The following is a 24,631-nucleotide window of genomic DNA, read 5'->3' on the forward strand; positions in this document are numbered from 1 at the left end:
GAATGGTAGACAATTGAGGAGTGCAGAGCAACAAAGGGATTTAGGAGTTATGGTAAATAGTACCCTCAAAGTTGATACTCGGGTAGATAGTGGTGAAGAAGGCATTTGGAATGTTGGCCTTCATAAATCGGAGTATTGAATTCAAGAGTTGGGATGTTATGATGAAATTGTACAAAGCATTGGTGAGGCCAAGTTTGGAATACTGTGTGCAGTTTTGGTCACCGAATTATAGGAAGGATATAAACAAAATAGAGAGAGTGCAGAGAAGGTTCATGAGAATGTTGACAGGATGTCCAGATTTGAGTGACAGAGAAAGGTTGAGCAGCCTGGGGCTTTTTTCTCTGGAGCGTAGAAGATTGAGGGGAGATTTGATGGATTTTAAAAGGGACAGAGAGAGTCAACATGGATAGGCTTTTTCAATTAAGATTGGGGAATATTCAAACTAGAGGCCATGGTTTGAGATTGCAGGGGGAAAATTATAAGGGGAACATGATTGGAAATTTCTTCACGCAAAGGGTGGTTGGGATGTGGAATAAGCTTCTGGCAGAGGTTGTTGAAGCAAGGACGTTATTTACATTTAAGGAAAGACTGGATAATTACATGGAGGGGAGAGGATTGGAGGGGTATGGACCATGTGCTGGTCAGTGGGACTAGGAGGGTGGGGATTTGTTCCGGCATGGACTAGTAGGGCCAAACTGGCCTGTTCTGCGCTGTATATGGTTATATGGACCCAACACACCAATGGCATAGTGAAGAAAGCACATCAGCACCTCCACTTCCTCAGGAGTTTGTGGAGGTATGGTATGACAACAGGGACCATAACAAATTTCTACACCGGTGTGGTGAAAAGTGTGCTGACCTGCTGCATCATCATCTGGTCTGGGGACAATACCACTGAGCATAAAGCCCTCCAAAAGGTAGTGAACGCAACCCAGGACGTCACAGGCAAAATCCTCCCTGCTATTGAGTACATCTCCAGGGAATGCCATTGGAGGGCAGCAGGAATCACTGAAGACCTACAACACCCAGCACACGCTCTGTTCTCGCTGCTGACATCAGGAAAGAGGGGTCAGTGCCACAAGACTCGCACCACCAGGTTCAGGAATAGCTGCCACCCCTCCACCATCAGGGACTCATTTAAGGACTCGTGCATTTTATTTTTGTTCTCTCTGTATTGCACAGTCAGTTTTTTATTCTTTCATGTTTACGCTGTGTACAGTTAATTTTTTGCACTACCAATTAGTGTTAATTCTGCCTCACCTGCAGGAAAAAGGAATCTCAGGGTTGTATGTGATGTCACTTGTGTACTCTGACAATAAATCTGAAATTTTATACAAAGGGTATCGCTCAAAACCAATATTTTCGGTGGAAATTCTGGAGTCATCCTATATAATGGCACATACGGTAGGTTGGCTGAGGCAGGAATTGTACGAGCCGCTGCTCACAATGGTAGTTTTAGTGGGCGTTGCAATTGCGTGATTGTTGTAGGCTTCCAACCTCTGAAGCTTATTGGAAATGGCAAGTTTGGCCATCCCTGGCCTAGAGGTGGTGTATAAGTTGATGCCTGAGCTGTGAACACCTTGGTCAAGCTGCAGTTGTGTCAGTTCTGACCATGCTATTTGGCACCGTAGGTTTAAGTAGACTGCACCATTCAACTTGCGTAGTTGGCTTTCAAAGCCACAAAACACAAAATTACAGAGATTATTGTTAATAGAGATTATGTAGGGTTAAATGTTTTCAAAGAGCTACGTTGATAGGTTTGTTGTGGGTAGCAGGATGAATCTTTGAAAGTGGGCCTTTGAGCTTTATCCTGCTTCTGGCCTAAGCTTGAATATTTAGACTCTAGTAAAACAAAATGAAGACGATGCTGGCTTGCTGTGAATCTGACTTGTGCTGTTGGTACTCACAACAGGATAGGTTAAACATTGACCCTGTCTATAATCAGCACTACTTATCTAGTCAGTGGGAACATGGTTGATGCGGTGTATGGATTTGCAAAATTGCATAATCACATGCTACCCAGCTACTTGTCATCGAGCTTAACCCTTGGAACAAAGTGGGCAGCAGTAACATGGATAGAAAAATCAACCAAGTGCCAAGAAACAGTAATAATGAGCAGCTGTTTTTCACATGGGGGCGGGGGAGAGTGTGCAGTCGAGTTTTCCAGGGGTTGGAATTGGGAACGTGCTTTTCTTTATAAGAGGCGCTGGGGGAGCTCAGCGGGACAGACACCATCCATGCCTTCTCTGGCACCTCGTGGTTTGCTCAGTATTCCGCCATCTGCAAGTTTTTAATTTGGACTTGAGGATTTTGCAGACAACAAAACTTGGAGGACTGTGGAGAAGAATACTAAAAGGTAGGTGGTCTGATGGAACAGGTACTGTAAATACTTTGCCAATTAAATCTAATGTAGCATTTTGCTACCACCATAAATTAAAGAATGCAGTTCTTAAGAGGCACAGAAATTGTTGGAAAGTGGCAGGGCAGGTGGAGAGAACTATTTCATAAAAGAATACTGACTGTAGCCTGGGTTTTAGTTACAAGGAATACAAAAGCAGGGAATGCAATGATGAGCCTCCACTAAAGTTGCAGTTGAAACTTTTTTTTTAGTGTTCTGGGCAACAAGAAAAATGTGAAGCCACTGGTGGGTACCGAAGAGAATTAGGTGAATGATTCCAGGGACAAACACCATGTTCTCCGTGGAACGGCTGAAAAGAGGAGCACAGAACTTGAGTCTCTTAGATTTTGCAGTCACATTTCACTGGTCTGATGAACACTTTTTTTGTATTTTCTTAGTGCAATTAACGTGTCTTACTGCTATCGAAGAACTGGAGAGAAATTGAAATATGGTGGCTCTGGTGAAGAGGAGGTTAACGTGAAGATGCTTAAAGCTCATAGACTAGAGTAGAAAGCAAAACAGGGCAAAATCAGACAGAATCTAAAAGCATATTTATTACTTAACCAAAACCATTATAAATAATGTTCACTTCATTGTGAGTTGCTTTGTTATATAACAAGTGTTGCATAGGTACCAAGCGAACGTCACACAGTTTGGTTGATGGCTAATTGGTGAGTTGCAAAGCTGAGCAGGTTATTGCACACACTCTAATTAAAACATTCCATTGGCAAAATAAAATGTATGGGGTAAATATTGTGAAATTAGTCATGGGTGTTAAATGCTAAATCTTTGTGACAACAGGGACTTGTGCTAAAATTCTAGAAAATAGAAACTAATCAATCATAAAAAATATCAAATGTCTAAGTATAAAACCTGATCAGACAGCACATTGTAATGAAAGTTTGCCAAGATTTTAAAAAGGTAGCATAGATATTAAAAAGCAACAATAAAATGTTGTTCTTTAAGCGATTTAACCTTTAGTAAAAGACACTTTATATTGCAATTTCTATTTCTGTGGTGAATTCCCATTCTTTAGTGATTTCTACAGAACTGAATTAAATGGTTTTCAATTTACAAATCAATTAGGTCATTCCCATGTTGTTAACCTTTGATGAAACGACAAAACCTTATGTAAAGAGGTACCTGCTGGTGCCACCGAACAGCACAAAGCTTCAGAAACTTTAATAATGCATCCACCTGAGCTGCTTGTAAAATGCACAACCTGCACAAGTTTGTTGAAGCTTTTACTTTCAAGATAGTCTGAATATTACCAGAGACGTGTTCTATAATTCACATCTGAGTCTGTACCTTTTTTTTTAAGTCCCTTTCAGTTGCATTTGTTACTTTAAAATTTGGACATACAGCACTGTGCCTGCCCAATTTATACCCCGGTACATTTTTTGAAGGGTGGGAGGAAACCTGAAGTTCCAGAGAAAACCCACGCAGACACAGGAAGAACTTACAAACTCCTTACAGACAGCGCGGGATTCAAACCCGGTCCGGTCCCGATTGCTGGTGCCTTAAGGCGCTACACCAACTGTGCCACATTTTTAAGATTGCTAAAAAATAATTTCTTAGAAGCAGTGATATTATGTTTTATTCCCAATATAGTAGTTTTGAATTAGTCTCTACATTTTGCAAAACTGAATACACATTGAATTCATGTAGATCAGTGGTTTTCAACTTTTTTCTTCCCACTTTCAGTAATCCCTATGCCATTGGTGCTCTGTGATTAGTAAGGGGTTGCTTAAGGTGGGATGTGAGTGGAAAGAAAAAGGTGGCCAACCATTAGTGTAGCTGCTACTGTAAAAAAAATCACAAAGTTGCTGATTTTCATAACTAAAATGGCTTTAATGACTTATGACAGGAAATGTGAGACTGATTATCACAAATCCAAGCTTTCTGCGTAGTTGGTAAAATGTTAACTGCGAACAAAAACTTTTACTGTTTGAAAGTTAACACTTTAATGCTACTTCTCAAACTACACTCTTGGCTGTTTCAAAGCTCCAATAACAGAACATTATGCTGCAGGGTACAGGATGAGCAGGAATCCTGGCTCACCCCGCCCCCCCACCCCCCCCCCCACACACACACACACACACACAATGCATTTACTAGATTAGAACTCAGAAACAAAATCTATAGATTGTGGACCACCCCAAATTTGATCTCCACTGGATCACAAGGATTTAACTAAACATGGGCACAACTGAGGATAATCTCGATTCAAAGGCATTTCTTGCTATTGTTGAAGGTAGCTAATTCGCAAAATGTGCTGTTCATTTTAAAATTAGTTTTGTTCTTACTAAAGAGCTTATAAAGTTAATTACTGCAAAGGAAATGTATTTTGGGCTTTTCCAAAAAAATTGTCAAGCTAAAGCGGGTACAGAGATTTACGAGGATATTGCCAGCACTTGTGGGCCTAAGCTACAGGGAGAAGGGGAGCAGGCTGGGGTTTTAATCCTTGGAGTGCAGGAGGGTGAGGGTAATCTGAGTGTACAAAATCATGATAGGTATAGATATTTATGAATGCAAAGCATCTTTAATCCAGAGTGGAGGGCACAGGTTTAAGGGGGGGGAAGAGATTTAACAGAAATCTGAGCACCAACTTTTTTTATTTACACAAAGAGCAGCGAGTGCATGGAACAGGCTGCCGTAGGAGGTGGTTGAAACAGGTATTAAGAAAAAAAGTTGGATGGGTACATAGATGGGCTGGGTTTAGAGGGATTATGGGCCAAACTCAGACAGGTGGGAGGTTTTGGGTTGGGCGATTGGGCCTGGTTCCACACTGTCTGACTGATAGGATTCATTTGATTTTCTGCCAGTAACTGGTCAGGTAATTGAAAAAGGATTCATGTGCAGATTCTAATCTGAAAGAAACTCGATGATTTTATGATAAACCCTGAGCAGATTTGAAATATTTGCTAGATTGAAATTAATTGCAAAATTTGTTATTTCCAACCTTGTTGTTCAGATGAATAGAGCAAATCATATGTTCTGATTTGGCTTACTGGAATTCTATCAGTGGCCATTCCCGATCCAAATTTTGAATCCTACACAGGGATCAACAAGATGCAGAAGTTTCAAATCACAAATTCCACACCAATTGAAACTAATGTTTCACTATTTCCACTTTTTTTTTGCACCTTGGGTTCTGTTATTTGCATAAATGTTAATCAAGTTATTGTTAATTGACAGTTTACAAGCAAATATGAAGAGATATGAAATCAGGGTTGACGGCAGAACAGGTCTAATGGGGTAACTGCAAGGGGGGGGGCACACAATCTGCCGTTCAAAGACACAGCGGGGTGGGGAAGGTGGTGCCTACCTGCTGTGGATCTCCTCCATGCACTGCCATCACACTTCCCCCTCCCTCCGATGTAACACAACGTGCTGCTTGTATCGCGTGGAGACTAGTGATGTTGGCACAATAACTCACTGGGGGGGAATGCCTCTGAATGCCCCTGCCCCTGGTACCAGCTTTGTATGAAATGGTATTACGTTTCTGTCAATTACAGCCATTTCTATCAACTGGCATGGTTTAATATTCACAATTTCATTTACCTGCCTGGAAGACACCAGATCACTGTACTCTAGGTGGATATAATGAGGTGTTAATGGAAGTTAAAAAAATATGCTCAAATTACAGAAGTTTGCTGAATACTTAAACTCAGTCTTTGCCCAGGGAATCGAGCATTCAGAATCCATTGCTTCTGTGAAGAACCAGATAAAAGGAGGGATTGGAGGCACTTCTCTGCAACAGACACAGCAGACTTAACCATGCCAGTATATATATCATTTGTTTGCTTATGAACAAGTTTGGAATAATTCTGCATGCTGCACTCAAAAACTGGGTTGATTACCCATTAGCATGGGAGAAGAGGGCAGGGACAACAAGATGAGACGAAAGTATGGATGGCAGGTGAGTGTAGCAGTGCTATTACAATGCCAGTGGCTCAGGTTCAACTCTGGTGCTGTCTGTAAGGAGTTTACACGTTCTCCCTATGTCTGCGTGGGTTTTCCCAGGGGCTCTGGTTTCCTTCTTCCGTTCAAAATGTAATGGGGGTTGTAGGTTAATTTGGGTATTTGGACTGCACGGGCTAGAAGGGGCTGTTACCATGCTGTATGTCTAAATTAAAGGCTAATTTTCTTAAATTCCTCAAAAATAGTTTCATCTTTCAAACAAAGAAACCTTGAATTAACCCAGGCCATGAAATCATTTTCTTCCTGGGAAAGAGGTGCTCATTTTAGGTGAGCCAAAGATTTTTCTCTCAGTCTTTGGAACCCTCCATGACAGAGCAAAGGAAGCAAAGTCTTTGATGGCTTTTTTTAAGGTGGAGGTTGATAAATTTTTGATCATCAATCAAGGAAGTGAAAAGTTACCAGTAATAGGCAAGAATGCAAAGCTGGGGTTACAATTAGGAATAGGCTAAGTGATCTGCTACATTATATTTGGACTAAGTAGTGCTCTGGAGCAAAGTGCATAGGTTTTATCAGTGGGATAGATAAATCACTCTGTTCACCACCAAGTGTTGGGACTGTGATACGGATGGCCATGAGGTGAGAATGCTATCAATGACAAGTTGGCGAATTGCTGATGTATTGATCTGCAGAATTGGTAAAGTGCCTACTATAAATAAATGCACAGATGCGAAGTTAAATATGGGTGAAAAAGCAAGTGGAGTTCCTTGGGTAGAATAATTTTGTGGTTAGCTATAGCTTTGAGCTTCAAAATTACTTATTGAGAAAAATATGTACAAGCAAGGCTAAATAAATCTATCATTGTTTTGCTTCTGCGCTTGTTAAAAAATATCAAACACCTTATCTTGTTTCTAGAATTTGGAATGTAAGAAGACAATGTTGGGGGTATTAAGATAACATTCTTTTCAAATTTTTTTTTGGTAATAGATTTTCTGAATCCATATTGGGATTGAACAGTCCTTTCTGATTGGGAACTCTAAAGTTGAGCCTGGTGTTCTAACGATAGAGATCAGATGCAAACAGTTGTTTTGCACCAGATACTTCAGTTTTTACAAAACACCATTCATTCTGACTAGTTTAATAATCAAAGTTTTGCAAGTGATAAAATTCACTGCAGTAAAACAGAGCCCACATGCACTGTGGGACTGAAAGCTCTATGATTAATGGAGTGGCATGCCCATTGACCAAATCCAAACTATTCTATAATCATTTAGCTCACACACACATCTTAAAATGGCTACACCAATGGCACATTCTTTGAAGTGCAAATAACTTTGCAAGTGAAAAATATAAAATCTTAAAACATTAAAATAAAATTTCTCCATTATTAACTTTTCATTCTCGTATGCAGACTTCCCATGAATGCAGGTCAACACCTGAATAAATTACCGTGTAGTTTTTGCTTCTATTTTTTAAATATAGACAGCATTGTAATTTATTTGGGTTTTTAATGTTCATCTCCACATCTCTTCCAAGTTATTTGCAGATGACCAGTCACAATTTTGAGGAAATCAGAGGTAGGTGGTAGGGGTTAAGTTCAGTCTCTCAGCAGTGTGCCTTCCAGATGGGACTATAGTACACCCAACCATCTCCCTGTTACAGAATTGAAAAATTGGTTAATTCATTACTCCAATTAATTTTACAAGACACAACACAATTCTTAGAGGCTATTCAAAAATATAATTTAGTATAAGTCAATGTAAGAATAATTAGGCTTCAAATTATTAATATGATCCTCAGTGGAAACTCGTGATTTTTTTTTTACTGAAGGTGATCATGTTTTGTTAAATCAAAATATATTTTGTAATTGAAGGGATCCAAGAAAGAAATAATTTAAAAAAAATGTTTGCTTGGCCCAGTTTGTGTTCAGTTGTTACAACTGAGGCCATGTTAGGGGGATGAAAATATGGGAGTATATTTTAATCAGAACTGCAGGCTGAATGAGAAGTTGTAGCATCAAAGGGAATGAATCAATAATAATAAAGAGAAGGGGATCAAGCAGCATCCACTGATCGAAGCAGTCAGTCAACGTTTCAGGTTTACCAAGACCCAATAAAGATTCCCAATCCAAAACATTTACTGTCCACGTCTATCTATGGTGCTGCCTGTTCCCTCCAGCTTGTCTTCGTTCACGCGTGCAGATTCGATGGGGTTTTTTTTCCCCCCTTCTTCTGAAGGAATCTGCAACTGCAGAGAGACTTTTAAAAAATAATGCAGTGTGCTTTGGATGAATAAGTACTGATCTATAACAAAATTCACTCATCTACTCCCCCAGATCCTATGCTCATTTTTTTTAGAATGGTCTAACAGCACTGAGAGATCAAGGATTAAGATGTACTTGACAGTGAATCCATCAGATAGCACACTGAACGAACTCGGCAAGATTCAGTGAAACCCAGCAGGTCTCGCAGCGTCCGCAGGAGATAAAGATACATAACTAACATTTCGGGCTGTAGCTCCTGTAGACACTGCGTGACCTGCCAAGTTCCCTCAATATTTTTGCCCAGCAAAATTCAGGAACAAATAGGAAATACAAAGTGCAAACGCAGATTACTGGAGTTCCCACATTTTGAGGAATTATTACATTAAAACTGAATCCTGAAATTTATATCAAGTTTAACAGGTGATGTAGAACATGGTGGGCATTATACATTGATTTTTTTTTACCTCTAAATTTGGCTGTCAAACAGTATGGATTTTAATTACCTCCTTTAGAAAATACTTTGGTTTCCAGGTAGTGTTTGTTGCAGCTCTTTGCCTCTCCTCAACTCTCTGTCGCTCCTCCAGAAGGTGTTTGTTCTCTGTTGCCACATCAATATCGCCCACTTTTAGTGCATTGGTCACCAATTCCCAAAGACGTCTAAAGTCAGGGAAAAACAAAACTTTAAAAGAAAAATCTGTTGCGACATGTTTCAAATATAATGAAAAGGCAGTCTCATTAATGGCATTGTCATGGAAATGGAAAATTATAAATATTTATAAACATTCCCCATGACAAATAAAGTGCATTGTACATTCGTCACCCAAGTGAAGATAGCCCTAGATTTTAACGGCTGAAATTATTCCTGAGTAAAATACTACGGTGGGCAGCACACGCTGGAGAAACTTGGCAGTGTTACGAGCCCAAAGGACCCCAAAACCCAGAAGCAATAGATATTCACCAAGACAAATGGTTACTTAAACAAAAGTTGCTTTTAATCATCTTTAAACATGAAAACAGGATCAAACTTTAACTTATCACTATTGACTTACTTAACCTAACTATGTAATGTGTGTGTAAGTTCAGAAAGGTTCTTTGGATCGCAGTCCAATCTCACTTCTCATTCCTCCAAGTTCGCTGGTTGCAGGAAATTCTTATACTGTGCACAGAATTTAACATTGATAAAGTTCACCAGGCTTTGGTGCTTGAAAGGTAAATGGTTACCGCTCAGGAAGGTTCTTGTCAGTTTCCAAAGAGAGATGTGTTGTACAATGACATTTACAACTGATTCCTTTTTAATCATTAAGGATGGATCAGCTGCATTGTCAACCACCGATGAATTTTCCTTCAAGATCAACATTGAGACTCGGTTGAATCCTTAATGAGGAACGGAGTGATACACTGAGTTAAACGCTGGTTTTCACTTTTGGGTTCAAATGTAGCACTTGGACGAATGACAGCGTGTTGGTCGTTGCTACCTCCCCAATACAAAATGACATGGGGTGGCATCAGCACATTTTTTATAAATGCACAGGATAAAATGGCATGTGCTAAATTTGACCTTGCACGGATGGAAAGAATGGCACACAAATACAAGCTCGTAGCAGATTTGCAGCAACGTCGGTCAGCACTAGGCTGTGCTGAAACAGACCCAGGAGTGTTTGGGGCTGAGACTGCCAGCCTGAAATGAAAAATATTCCAATTTCCAAGATAAACATCCCTAATTTTGAAAATGCTGGATAAAAAGTAGCTTTAATTTGCATGTGAATTCATTAATTATAAAGCACATATGAACTCTGGAAGTTACAAATTCATTCCAACCTATTGGGGGAAAGAAAGAAATCCACACCGTGCTATTGAATGAGCAGCCTCATCCAATATGTCTTGATGCCCATTGGCAATTTGTCTTATTTACTCGGAGTGTTGTTTACGCTTCTTTTAAATTTCCCAAACACCAAAGAAAACAGTGGTACAACGCTGCAAAATTTGACCCCAGATTTTCAATCAAGTGGTCTGTAGAATGGAAGTTCTTGTTTACTCCTGCAATATGACTCTGTGAGGCTGCGGGAGGGCTGGAGGTGAATCCACGGACACTCAGCGACTCTGGTTGGGGGGGGGGGGGGGGGGGGGGGGAAAGACACTCTCTTTTGCTTCTTTCTCTGACTAAGAGGTGCTTCAGGCAATTCTGCCGATGGCGAATCTGCCTTACGCAGACAAAAGCAATTTTGTGTAATAATATACCGTTAAATGACAATAAATTGAATCTTGAACATGCAAGCTTTGTTTGTCCTTTTGCCTCTAAATCCATGTGGTTCCTGGGCCAACACTCGTGTCACATTCTTTGTCCTTACTGAGATCTGTTACTTCCTGGAGCACAATCTGTCAAATGATTTGGAGGTTAAGGTCGTTCTCTGCTTTCTCGTCTCAGGTTCATTCATTCTTTATCTCAACTCAGAGCTTACTGCACAATGGAGGTAACACCGACTCCATACTCAGGGGGAAGATGATCTTAGCGGCATCTACTTCAGCTTGCAGTTACAGAGATTTGTCTACATTGGTGCAAAGATTAATGATCGCAACTATGTCCCTGTTGTCCAGTCCCATTTCGCCATCTGTGACACCTCGTGTGCTGTTATCTTCTGAAAAACTTCCAATTCCCCAGTCCCCACTGTGGTGATATGCCATTACACCACTTGGTCACCAGGGGCCACCACCTGATGACCCTGTATATAAAGCCGATTGGAGCTCAGGCTCCTCCTTCTGACCTGGGCTTGCACAGAGGCAAGACCTAGCTGTATACATCACTCTATTCAAGCCTGCATTTAACCTTCACTCTGCTTTATGTGGTTGATGTCAGTCACACCCACCACCTCATCTTCTCCATGGATGTGTAATCCCCATACACAACTGCTCCCCATCAGAAGGGGCCTCTTTCTTCCCTGCACAGAGGTCTGACCAATTCCCTTCCTACATTTCTCTGCTTGGTGTAACTTGTTCTTACCCCCAACAACTTTTCTTTCAACTCCTTCTGTTTTCTCCAATCCAGGCTGCAGCCATCGGTACACACATGATTGACAGCTGTATCAATATTTTTTTTAAATCACTTCCATCTCAGGGTCCCACGGCTAGGTCATTATCTCAAGGACCCTGTGCAGATTCTGAACCCACTATAGAGGGATCTGCTATGTTTTAAAAATATCTGTGAAACCCTGCCCTGCAGCAGTCTCTGGAGGTTGCAGGCTCCGGGGGATCAACAGGAACTAGAGCGGGAGAGTATCACCTCCTGCTGAGAAGGAGCCAGGGAGAGGTCTTCCAAGGTAGGTGACCACAGCAGTGGACTAAGAAATGCTCAATGACTGGAGGACACTACTGTCATTGATCAAACCCTTGTCCCCATCTCCCTACTTCATACTCCAGCTCTCCCCTTCCCCCAGACACAAAGACAGCGCTCCCTTGATCCTCATGTTTCACCTCACCAGACTCTGCAACACTCCCCAGCCACAGTGTGATTCCACTACCAGGACGTTCTCCCCTCCGCATCCTTTTTCATCTTTTCACGGGGACAAATCTCTCCATAACCCTCTGGTTTGCCCTTCCCTCTCCAACCCTCCACTTTTAGGCACAGGGTATTCACAAGAGGTGCAACTCCTGTCCCTACACCTCTCTCCTCACCTCCATCTTGGAACATAAACAGGCCTTCCGGGTACGGCAGTGCTTCACATGCACCCCCAACCTAGTCTGCACACCGTGTTCTCAATGTGGCCTACACACCTGGCCAACCAGCTGCTGAGCACCATGCCAGCTGGAACTCCCAGTTGCCAGCCATTTTATTTCCTCTTCCAACACTAACCTTCTGTCCTCAACCTCATCCATTGCCAGGCTGAGATCAAACACAAACTTGAAAAACATATATTCCACCCTGGATATCCTAAAAGCTAATGGTACAAATTGCATTTATCAACTTGAACCCCCACTTTGCTCCGGTTCCATAATTTCCATCTGTTCCCTTTCACAGCCGATTCCAGTACTTTCATCTCATTCCTCCCCTTAGTAGTCTCCACTCCTCCTTCCCTGCCTGTCTCACTTCTCACACCTTAATCTGCCCAGTAACCTATTACCCCTTGACCCCTCCTTGACACTCAGGACAAGAAAAAACTCCAGAAGGTTGTTAACTCGGCCTGTGACATCAGGGGCACCAGACTTCACTCCATCGAGGACATCTACCAGAGGTGGTATCTTAAGAAAGCAGCCTCTATCCTCAACAACCCTCACCACCCAGACCACGCCCTCTTCACTCTGCTATCATCTGGGAAAAGGGACAGGAGTCTAAAGACGAACACTCAGCAGCACAAGGACAGCTTCATCCCAGCTGCCATCAGATTCCTGAATGATCAATGAACTGCAGACACTGCCTCACTTTGACTTCTTGTGCACCATTATTTTGTTTTGTAAGGTGGTTTATATGAATGTTTGCACTGTGACGCTGCCACAAAACAGCGAATCTCGTGACTTGGTCATGACGATAAATTCTGATTCTAAGGCTTACTGTATCGCCTTTTCACCAAGTCTCAAAACCAGCCCTGACTCGACCTACCAACTGTCTATTTCTCCGATGCTACCTCACCCACCAAGACCCTCCCACTTCTCATTGTTTGCTCAAGAACTCGCAATATCTGCTCATATTGCATGTGGAATCCTGACCATGTCAATTTTGAACCTGAAATGAAGTCTTCTCAAAAGGTGTCACAAGATACAGGAGGACATATAGGCCAATTGAGCCTGCTTCCTCATTCCATCATGAGCTGATCCATCTGCCCACTCAGCCCTAATCCCTGGCCATCCCCCCTAACCCTTGATGCCCTGACTAATGAAACACCTGTCAATCTCTTGCCTTAAATACACCTCGCTTCCACAGCCGACTGTGGCAACAGGTTCCACAGACTGATGACGTCTGGCTAAAGAAATTTCTCCACATCTCTGTTTTAAACTGATGCCCTTTTATCTTGATGTTGTGCCCTCTTGTCCTGGACTCCCCTACCATGGGAAACCTTGCCACATCTACTGTGTCCAAGCTTTCAGTATTCAAAATGCCTCTAGGAAGACCACCCCCCATCCTTCTGTACTTCAAGAGCCATCAAACTTTCGTGTCAAGAATATCTACAGCACTCATTAGACCAAAAAGAAATTGAGGCTTGATTTTAATATTTGAAACATCAGAGATAATTCCACAATATAAAAATGTTAAAATTCCGCCAACCTTGATTCCATCAATCCCTGTTTCTTGATGGGTCGAATTCTTTTTCTTAGTACTGGCAGTTTGGTTGTATCGATCACTTTTGTCTCACCATTACTGTACGTGAATTCGAGGGTCCCATTCCATTCCCCCTGTACTCTGCATACAATTGTGTTTGTGGGATTGTACTTTGCTTCAGCCGTAACTCTGCAAGAAAATGGGAATAAAAAGATAAAGTTAAAGGCAGGTAAATTGCTAATTTAAATTTAGACATGCAGCCTGGTAACTGGGCCTAGAGCCCCTGTCACCTGAATGACCTACAATTGAAGGGTGGGAGGGAACTGGAGCACCCAGAAGAAACCCTCGCAGACAGTGGGAGAACGTACAAACTCCTTACAGTCATAGCGGGATTCGAACCCCGGTCACTGGCGCTGTAATAGCGCCTCGCTGACCGCTACGCTAATCGTACTTTACTGAAGAGAAAATGATGTTTTCAAAGGGCCTCTTTAATTACAGCTGCAAGACGACTCATGGAGAAATGTGGATCAAGATTTGTAGTACTGAGCTGGGCAGTGAATGTTGTGTGGGTTATTTGACTTGCAAGCTTCAAACCAAGCCTGATGTGAACAATGCTGACTGACAATGACCTGTAAATGATCATCTGTGGCGGTCAGCTCGTTGATTTTTCCATTCACTTCCCTCAAGGTCACTGCAGTTAATTCTAACTTTACTGTTGTCCCACGAAGATGAACTAAGTGACTGAGCCACAAGTCTGGCATTTTCCTCATTCTGCACAAATTGGAGGGGAAGATAAATATAACTTTGGTCTAACGCGAATTGAGGTGGCTAATTTATTATTAGTCCTTTTTTTAACATAATCTCACTCACTTCTATTCATTGACAAATTTGGAAACTTCGTAAGTGAATCATGCAAGCGGAATGCATGTACATTGATATGCAAATAAATGTCACAAACGCACCTTATAACACGATTACAGACAAGAAGATATTTTGGCCAAATGCAAAGAGCACCAATGGAGTGTTGGAAAAGATGGTAAATGCTGCCATTGAGGTTGATTAATGGCAGCACTGCCAAAGCTGCAGTTCAATTGGTGCAGATCTGGGAAGAGCGGGGAGTGGAAACACAGCACTCCTCCACAGGGTCCAACCACCTAGTCCTAATGCCAGCAGCTCTGTAAAGGCTTTAAACAGAGCTGACAGAGTTTGTAAGAAATATCCTGCAACTGCTGGGTCTGTGCCCAAGATGGTAGCACCATTTCTGGGGGAGCTGCGGACCAGCACAGTGCTGTTGAGAAGGAAAAACAATTGGAGATGACCCTATAGGATGGTGACTGACAGTGGACCAGCGAGGGGCTCAGCGGCTTACGAACCCACACAGGCTACGGGCAACTTATGGTCAGGGGACCTGTGCGGGCTACTGGAGACTGGCTGATGGGATCAGGTATCAGAAGCCATGATTTCAGGGGGTGCTGGGGACAAAAAGGGCTCCTGAAGGGCCTCTCGTGCTGAAGGCTTCCTGATCATGTCAAAGGTTTGGATCTGGAGCCTGGGTTGTCGATGGATCAAACCAGAGACTGAGTGGCTGTGGGGGGACTGGAGGCAAATCCACGGACACTCAGTGACTCTGAAAGGACACACTTTTGCTTCTCTTTCTGTCACTGTAAGGGATGCTGGGCAACACCAATGGCGACTCTGGGTAGAAGACAATAAAGAATCTAGAATCTTGTTGGGCTCTTACCCACTTGAATTCTTGTGACATGTCAATACCAACGTGGCAATGATTGTATTGAGCAGTTGGCCACCTGTAAAGGACGTCACTGTGAAATGCATTACAATGTGGTAGACTCCTTAAATCTGACATAAAATGGCATGAAGGGACTTTGCATGAAACACATGGCATCCAGGAGAGAAAAGCAAAAACTTCAGAGAAAGGATGGCAAAGGTTCAGTGAGGGGGACCTTCAGCTTTAGACCCAATTTTTTTATGATATTCTTGATCATTCAAGATTCCAGATTTGAAGCAGTCAGAGAAAAGGAAAGCAAAAGAGAGTCCGCCCCCCCCCCCACAACCCCTGGAGTCACCTCCAGCGCTTCCACAGCCACACAGAGTCCAGTCCAAACCGTTGGCAACCCAAGTTCCAGGTCCGAACCTCCGACGCGATTAGGAACCCTCAGCACCCTCTTGCATCTCAGCTCTGATACCTGGTCCACCTTCAGCCAGTTTCGAGCCAGTCCACAGCCTTGTGTGAATCCCTCGGCTCCAGTCTTCAGCAGCCCGCAGCTTCCATGGGTTCCTCACCTCGAGTCACCAACAACCCGCCTCCACGTTGTGGGTCCTTCATCCGCAGAACATCTCACTGGTCCGCTGCCGTGGACGCCGTCCCGTGGGTCACCTCCTCTGCTTATCCTCCAACAGGGAGAAAATCTCCCCGTTTTCTGGTCCTCTGCGCCAGTCCTCCGCTTTCCTGGAGTCTGCAACCCCTCGTGGCCACTGCCAATTGTTGGCGCTGCCATCTTGGGCGCATACCCCGCGGTCGCGGGATTTTAAACAAATCTACCATTTAAATAAATCTCCATTTGCAGGCCGTTTAAAGCCTATACAGAGCTGACAGCTGTCTGTCTGGGCGGTTGGACCCTACGGGAGACTGTGTCTCTGCTCCACACTCATGGCAATGAGGCGGGAATTCGTAAGAGAATCGCATGGTTTAGGTTACCATATAAATCTTTAGGATTATCCTGATCCTCAGGGATGACCTTGGGGAAGAGGAATGGCTCACAGAAGGAACTGACAACATTGGATCAGATGGTTAAAGCAGACCCAGATGTGAATGAACAGTGAGATTCCAGAATATATCCATGTGGATCACAGAAGCCCTTAAGAAATTCTGGAATTCCACACAATAAGTTTTGACTTGCAAGTGAACGACTTGCTAAGGGATTCAAAGATAAAAGAGTTTCAACACAAAACGTTTGTGGTGATATGTAATTACACCACTAGGTCACCAGGGGTCATCCTGGTGACCTTGTATATAAAGCAGTCCAGGGCTACAGTCTAGCCTTCCTGGTTCGTCTTGCAGAGAGACAAGACCTCTTAGTGTACATACTAGTTTATTAAATTGTACTGACTACGTTAGCTGACCATTCCACCTATGGATGCTGTCTGACCTGCTGAGTTCCTCCAGCTTTTATTTGGTGGAGGACTGAAATGGGGATTTGGCCCAAAAAGGGCAATGGGGCAGTAGGAATGCAAGCAGGAGGCATTAACCCTGCCCACAAAAGAAACAACAGCCCTAATAGATACATGGTATACATGAGTCATTAAGAGGTGGAGAATTTTCAAAGAACTTTAACTTTGGGTGCATAGATCTGGACAAGGGCCCTAGTTGCAGAAGGCTTCTTCATCGTTTCAGACGTTTGGTGCGGGGCTCAGGCTGCTGATGGTTTGAGCTGAACTGGAGTCTTGTGCAGCTGCAGAAGCACCGGAGGTGAATCAATGAACACTCAGTGATTCTGGGGTGGGGGTGGGCTTTCTTTTGTTTCTCTTTTTTTGACTGTAACGGGTGCTAGGCAATGCTAATGGTTCTTTAGGTTATATGTCTCAATGCAAAAAGATCGAAGGAATCTTCTTATGGCAGACTGAAGGCAAGTTGATGTCACATTACTTTTCTGTTTGATGACACAAATAGTATCTGATCTGATATCTTTGGTTAAGTATAAAATTGCCATTCTTTGCGCAATCCGTGAAAGTCAGGTGTCTTGACCTGCAGGATAGTTTGAGTAAAGCTTTACACCGTAATAGAATCCTTCAAAATGATGACACACAGATTTCCTCAATATTCTAATTCAAAATCCAAGAACATATCACCGAGCCCAATATAGTTTTGGATTCTTTTGAATTTATCAATCATTAATTTAGAATCTTCTAGGACACTATATATGTATAATGGTTTCAAATCTATTAATAGAGATATCTTTTTTTTGATATTTGCATTTATATACTGGTATTATTCTATTGCTTTCATCCTGTGGATTCTTTCTGCAAATGTGATATAGGTTTTTTAAATTTGTTTTAGCCAAGGTGTAGATTCATTCATATAGTTTGCTTGGCAATTCATCTGCCTTGAAAGAAGTTTCCTTAATTTACAATCAATTATCTGGATTTTTACTTCCTCCTTTCCCAGATCCTTCAAACAACTTGTTCATGAATTTTCCAAGCCTTTAAAGATTTTGCAGAACAAATGCAAAATTTCTTTGCTGAATTTTTTCTGGAAATGTTTGCACAGATTAATGTTCTAAATAAATAAGATGATGAAGTAATTTGACTGACATTTAATCAGAATTACGTGCTGATGTTTTCAGGCTAGAGTTCTTTAGGTTATATGTCTCAATGCAAAAAGATCGAAGGAAAATATAGAGTTGGTAAGAGACTCTGGACTGCTTTTCAAAGAAGGGAGGTGTGTCTAGAGTAAGCACTGTTACTGATATATTAGATTTAAGAAATGAACAAATACGGTAGCATGGTTTGAGTGAAGACATCTCAATTGAAAAGATATGAGTGATTGGCTATGGTTAGCAATGACGCCATTACATCGCCAGTGACGGAGGTTTGAATCTGGCGCTCTCTGGAAGGAGTTTGTATGTTCTCCCCACGTCTGCATGGGTTTTCTCCAGGTGTCCTGGTTTCCTCCCACTATTTTACAAACATAGGTTCATTGGGTGGCACGGGGTCATAGGCTGAAAGGACCTGTTAGCGCGCTCTATGTCTTAATTTACATTTTTTTAAAAATAAACTGTGATCAGTATTCTATCTAACGTGATGGAAAAATTAAGTACCTAATTTCTCCTTTAAATATTTATTTTGAAAATGGGAGACACAATTAAGAAGTGTTTCGGGTAACTTATTACCCAAGGACATAAAAATACATTAAAATGTATTTTTATGTCCTTGGGTATAATCCATGCCAAACATTGCAGGCTTTTAATGAAAACTTTGGAGAAAAGCAAGTTAGTGACCCTGCAAACATTTTCTTCAAACATTGAGCAAAGTATGGCTAGTAAAAATAATAAAAAATAATGCTGAGCTCCATAGAACTCACAATTGTAACAGACTGAATTAAACAGTAATTTTTGCTATCCAAACATCTGCAGTTAAGACTGGATATTGTATTCATGGATGTGCTATTCTTCCACAGGCTTGTTTGTTGTAGTCCTCAATGACAACCAGGCACTGAGTTCAAAGCAATGACACAAACACTCAAATTTATTTACCTACCAACCAACCAGCCTCCGCATCCAACACAGTACGTCATTTCTACCACCTACAATATGACCCCACGACCAAACACGTCTTCCCCTCTTCTCCCCTCTCCACCTTCCATAGGGACCGCTCACTCCAGGATGCTCTCGTCCGTTCCTCCCTTCCCACCAATCATCCCCTTGGCATCTTCCCCTGTGACCGCAGGAGCTGCTTCACGCACCCCCACCTCCTTCCTGAACAGCATTTTGGGCCCCAAAGTGTCCTTCCAAGGAAAGCAGCACTTTACTTGTGAATCTGCGGGGGTCATCTACTGCATCCGGTGGCCTTCTCTACATTGGAGACTGGACGCAGACTGGGAGATCGCTTCGCTGAGCACCTTGGTTCTGTCTGCATCAGAGATGGGGATCTCCCAGTGACAGGGATCTTTTGTTTCAATTCTGCACCCCACTCCTGTGCTGACATATCTGCCCATGGGCCCATGTACTGTCAAACCAAGACCACCCATATATTGGAGGAGCCACACCAAATTTTCTGTCTGGGGACTCTCCAACTGGATGGCATTAACATCGATGTCTCCAGTTTCTGCTAGCCTACTCCCTGTTCTCCCTATCTTCCCTGTACCCTTCCCCTGCTAGCCCACTCCCTGTTTCTGCTAGCCTGCTTCCCGTTCTCCCTATCTTCCATGTACCCTTCCCCTGCTAGCCCACTCCCCGTTCTCCCCATCTTCTTTCCTCCAGTTGTCCACCCTCTTCTCTCTCCATTTAGAGACCCATCCCCTCTCCCCATTTGTTGGTATGCCCGTCCCTCCCTTATCCACCTATTAACTCCTGCCTTTGAGACTGTGCTCCTCCCCATGCCCCTCCACCCCACCATTTTGTTCAGGTACCTGCTTACACTTTTCTCGTACCTTGAGGAAGGGCTCAACCCCAAAACATTGGTTATTTATCTTTACCTGGTGAGATGGGGTCTTTGCTGGAAATAATCAGCAGATTTTGCCCACATCTAATTGCCATGTTATTGAAAGCCTGAAATCAAACCAAGGTCACAATTTCTTCCCTAAAGAAATCCCAAGATATTTGTCCTGTTGCTTAGAAATTAATATACAGTAAAACCCTGTTAGAACGCGGTAGTTGGGGTCCAAGATTTCATACCCCCTTACAGCCGAGTTGCGGAACAGATGCATATAGGTCATGTTTCAGGAAGCAGGAAAGCAGAATATTGTGACTCAAACCCTATAATAAAACCTTTAGGACCTTTAAACTCCACATATGAACATACACATCTTGTAAATGAGTCACAAGAGTGAATTTTTGAGTTTGTGGCTGTTAGCCACTGTTAGCCTGGCATCTTAAAATCAACGTTTGGTGTCCACAAACACCCGCGCTATAAGCGATTCCACGGATTAATGGATCGCGTTCTAACAAGGTTTCACTGTATTTTAAAAAAATAATGGTTCATTCAAATTTTTAAAACTGGAATTCAGGAGTAGGGAGGTAATGTTGCAACTGTATAAGGTACTGGTGAGACCGCACCTGGAGTACTGTGTCCAGTTCTGGTCTCCATATTTGAGGAAGGATATACTGGCTTTGGAGACGGTCCAGAGGAGGTTTACTAGGTTGATCCCTGGGATGAAGGGGTTGACTTATGATGAAAGATTAAATCATCTAGGATTGTATTCGCTCGAGTTCAGAAGAATAAGAGATCTTATAGAAACATATAGGATTATGAAGGGTATGGATAGGATAGATGTAGGAAGGTTTTTTGAGCTGGCCGGGGAAACTAAAAGGAGAGGACACAGTCTCAAGATTCGGGGGAGTAGATTTAGGACAGAGATGAGGAAAAATAGTTTTTCCCAGAGAGTAGTGAATGTTTTGAATTCTCTAACCAGGGAAGTGGTTGAGGCTGCCTCATTAAACATATTTAAAATTCGGTTAGATAGATTTTTACATGATAGAGGAATTAGGGGATATGGGGAGAAGGCAGGTAGATGGAGTTAGGTCATAAATTAGATTAGCCATGATCGTATTGAATGGCGGAGCAGGCTCGATGGGCCATTTTTGGCCTACTCCTGTTCCTACTTCCTATGTTCCTATGTATGTGATTACTGATAAGTTTGCACAATTGGAATTTAATTTCAAAATAATTTTTTGTGTCTATATGATTTGTCTCTCTTTCTTCATTCCACAAGTACAACCCAATTTGTAATGGCTTATTTTACTTAATCGACAACTAATTCCAAAACTCCCCAAGAGTTAGGTAGCAGGAGTGGGTGAGAAGTGAAAGAGTGAGGTGAAGCTTGAAAGTCTGCAGACACGGAGACTGTAGTAAAAACACACAGAAATGCTGGAGGAACTCAGCCAGTCTATCTCGCAGCGAAAACTTGGCTGAACGGTGCACCAACGACAACCTTGCATTCAATGTCACTAAACTAAAGAGCTGATTGCTGACTTCAGGAAAGGAAAGCCAAAGGTTTACAATCCAGTGATTGTTGGGGGAATCAGAGGTGTAAAGGGTGAGCAAATTTAAAGTCTTAGGAGCCACCATCTCAGGGGATCTTTCCTGGACCAACACACCAATGGCATCGTGAAGAAAGCACGTCAGTGCCTCTACTTCCTCAGGAGTTTGTGGAGGTTTGGTATGACACCAGGAACCCTGGCAAATTTCTACAGCGACGGGGTGGAAAGTGTGCGGAGCAGTTGCATCACAGTCAGGAATAGGAACCCCTGAGCATAAAGCCCTCCAAAAGGTAGTGGACACAGCCCAGGACATCACAGGCCAAACCCTCCCCACTATTAAGTACATCTACAGGGAACGCTGCCGTCGGAGAGCAGCAGCAAACCTCAAAGACCCCACCACCCAGCAAACGTTCTGTTCTCGCTACTGCCATCAGGAAGGAGGTATCAGTGCCACAAGATACCGCAACACCATGTTCAGGAACAGCTGCTCCCCCTCCACCATTAGATTCCTCAACCACAAACTCATTTAAGGACTTTATTGATTTTCTTTTGTTCTCTCTGTATTTCAGTCAGTTTGTTTACATTTATGCTGGGTACAGTTTATTTTTTGCTCTACCAATGAGTGGGAATTCTACTGCACCCACAGGATAAAAGAGTCTCAGGGTTGTATGTGATGTCATGCATGTACTCGGACAATAAATCTGAAAACCTGAAGATATATTACTGACATTTCAGGCCTGAGCCCTTCTTCAGGGTAAAAGCAAAAAAACAGATAGGTCCATGAATAAAGACGGGTCTGAAAGAGGGGAGAATGGGAGATAACCGTTGTTAATCGGATATGGTAACAGGAAAGGTGAGAATTGATTTTGGGTTTGTGAAAGGAGAGAGAGAGGGAAGGGGTGGGACAGAGGAAAGAACTAAATGAAAGGAGACTGGGGTCTAAGCTGGGGGGTGGTTTAATGGAAACTGGAGGTCAACATTAATGCCATTCAGTTGGAGAATGTCTGGATGGACGATGAGGTGGTGTCCCTCCAATTTGCAGGTGGCCTCAGTCTGGCAGGTACATGAGGCCCATGGACAGACTTGTTGCCAAGGAATGGGATGGAGAATTGAAAGGGGTGGCCACTGGAGATCCACGCTATTGCGATGGACAGAGTCAAGGTGCTCAACCAAGCCTGCTAAATCCTGCCACCCTGGCTAAAGGATGCACACAGGGTGATGGCGACCTGTGGTTAAAGGACCCACACAACCTGGAGGCTGCTGGAGACCGGCTCATGGGGATCCAGTATCGGAACTGGTATTCTAGGGGATGCTGAGGGCAAGACGAGCTGCGGAAGGGCCTCGGGCACTGAAGGCTTCCCGATCATTTCAGAGGATTGGACCTGGAGCTCGGGCTGCCAATGGTTTGGAGTCTGTGCGGGTGAAGGAGTGCTGGAGGTGAATGCGCGGACACTCGGTGTCTCTGAAGGTACTTTTGCTTCTCTTTCTCCCATTGTTAGGGGCACTGGGCAATGCTCATGGTGACTCTTCGCCTTATAATGGACAAAAGTTAAAGTATATCATGTATATTACATTTTTATATATTATTATGTGTCAATAAAAGGATCCTTGAACCTTGAATTGTAGATAGTGACAAAGGAATGGGTGTTAGAACTGATAGGGGAACTTGATGTGGCCTCACGAGTGTTTACTTCTACTGAGAAACTATTTGTTCACGGAATTTAAGGTAAGGTAATTGCGTGGATGTTGGAGACTGATTTGGAAATTCTGGTGATGACTTCACTTTGATTCTTTGAATGATGAGTAAAAAATTTAATTATGATCCAAGGAGCGCTGCAAAATAGCTAAACTTTATTTCCCCTTTTTTAAACGGACTGAATCCTCTTACCGTAATATCCCTTCTTACTAGAACATAAGCAAATTTACTTGATCTTTCCAGCCTCGTTGCCTTTTCCATTATCTTTTAACCTTAGTCCAATAGGCAGAGCTGAGGATGACAAGTCAATACTTGAGTAACGTGTACAATGGTTGGAATTGTAGTGTAATTCAAAATGGAAACAAACCCTTAGGCATAGTGACCACATCATCCATCAAAAACCATGTACATTTAATTACACTGTTGAAAAGGATTGAACTTAACATTGTAAATGGCATTAAATGTGAGAACAAATCAGCATTTGCCTTTTACAGCTCACCCACATTTTGTTTTGATTGACTTGAATCGATTCTCTCTCATTTGTCCTGCACTTATTGAATAAAGTCATAATCTGCTGCTCTAAAATTCGACCCTACTACAAAAAGAAGAACCTCAAATAGAGAATGTACTTTGTGACTACTTAATTAGCAAATAACAGAAAATTCAAGAAAATAAGATTGCATCCATAAATTACAAAGTCAGACTTTTTTATTCAAGCTGGTGCACTTATCACAGCAATATCAATACAATACATAAATGCATTTACTAATTACCTGTGGACCTTTCCTCCATAGAAAGGCTTGGTATGGAATGTGACCGCAGCAGAGTATCCAGACTTGGCACAGTTTATATTCACCTTGCCCCCTAGTTCGACCCAGGGAACAGTCAGTATGGAACGTGCATAGGCACAGGGCAGTGTGAAAACATATTCCTCATCATGTTCGCCGAGAAAAAGGACACCTGTAAAAGATGGGAAAGCACGAAAATTGTAGTCTTACAGGATGTAGCAAAGGAGAATTTACTGTTCAAGTAAATATCAGAGAAAGTTAAATATGGGAAAGGTAAAGGTCGATAATGTCTATTTCTCCTCTGCCATTCAGTGTTGTTCCTGCACATTTTATGAAAATACATTTTGAAAACTAAAGGTTCAGATTCCTTAAATATAATGCAATTTTAATTTTTTTTTGTTTTTTCAAGGGTATATAACACAATATACCTGTATTTAATTTTTATTACGAACAACAACAAAACAATCCTTCCCTCTCCCTTTCCATATATACAAATCCGCACACTGTCAGAGTTTACAAATCTTTTAAAAAATATAGAATACAACTGGGGAAATCACTTTTGGATATGTATAATATCAGCATTTATATTCCTTTCTGTAACT

At 42.4% G+C, this 24,631-nt stretch overlaps 1 protein-coding gene across 2 annotated transcripts in view; it reads right to left on the reverse strand.

Moving 5' to 3' along the window:
• Nucleotides 1-4,486: 4,486 nt before the first annotated feature.
• The window catches only part of osbpl10b (oxysterol binding protein-like 10b), a 115,791-nt gene continuing 95,646 nt past the window's right edge, over nt 4,487-24,631 (reverse strand). For both annotated transcript variants that reach the window (XM_069907361.1, XM_069907353.1), the window contains 4 exons: nt 24,015-24,201; nt 13,837-14,019; nt 9,086-9,239; nt 4,487-7,972 (listed from right to left, as the gene is read on the reverse strand). In XM_069907361.1, the coding sequence (XP_069763462.1) occupies nt 7,925-7,972; nt 9,086-9,239; nt 13,837-14,019; nt 24,015-24,201 (572 nt within the window). In that variant the 3' untranslated portion in view covers nt 4,487-7,924. The remainder of the gene's footprint in view (nt 7,973-9,085; nt 9,240-13,836; nt 14,020-24,014; nt 24,202-24,631) is intronic.

Source organism: Narcine bancroftii, chromosome 1, assembly GCF_036971445.1.
Source record: "Narcine bancroftii isolate sNarBan1 chromosome 1, sNarBan1.hap1, whole genome shotgun sequence".
NCBI lineage: Eukaryota > Metazoa > Chordata > Chondrichthyes > Torpediniformes > Narcinidae > Narcine > Narcine bancroftii.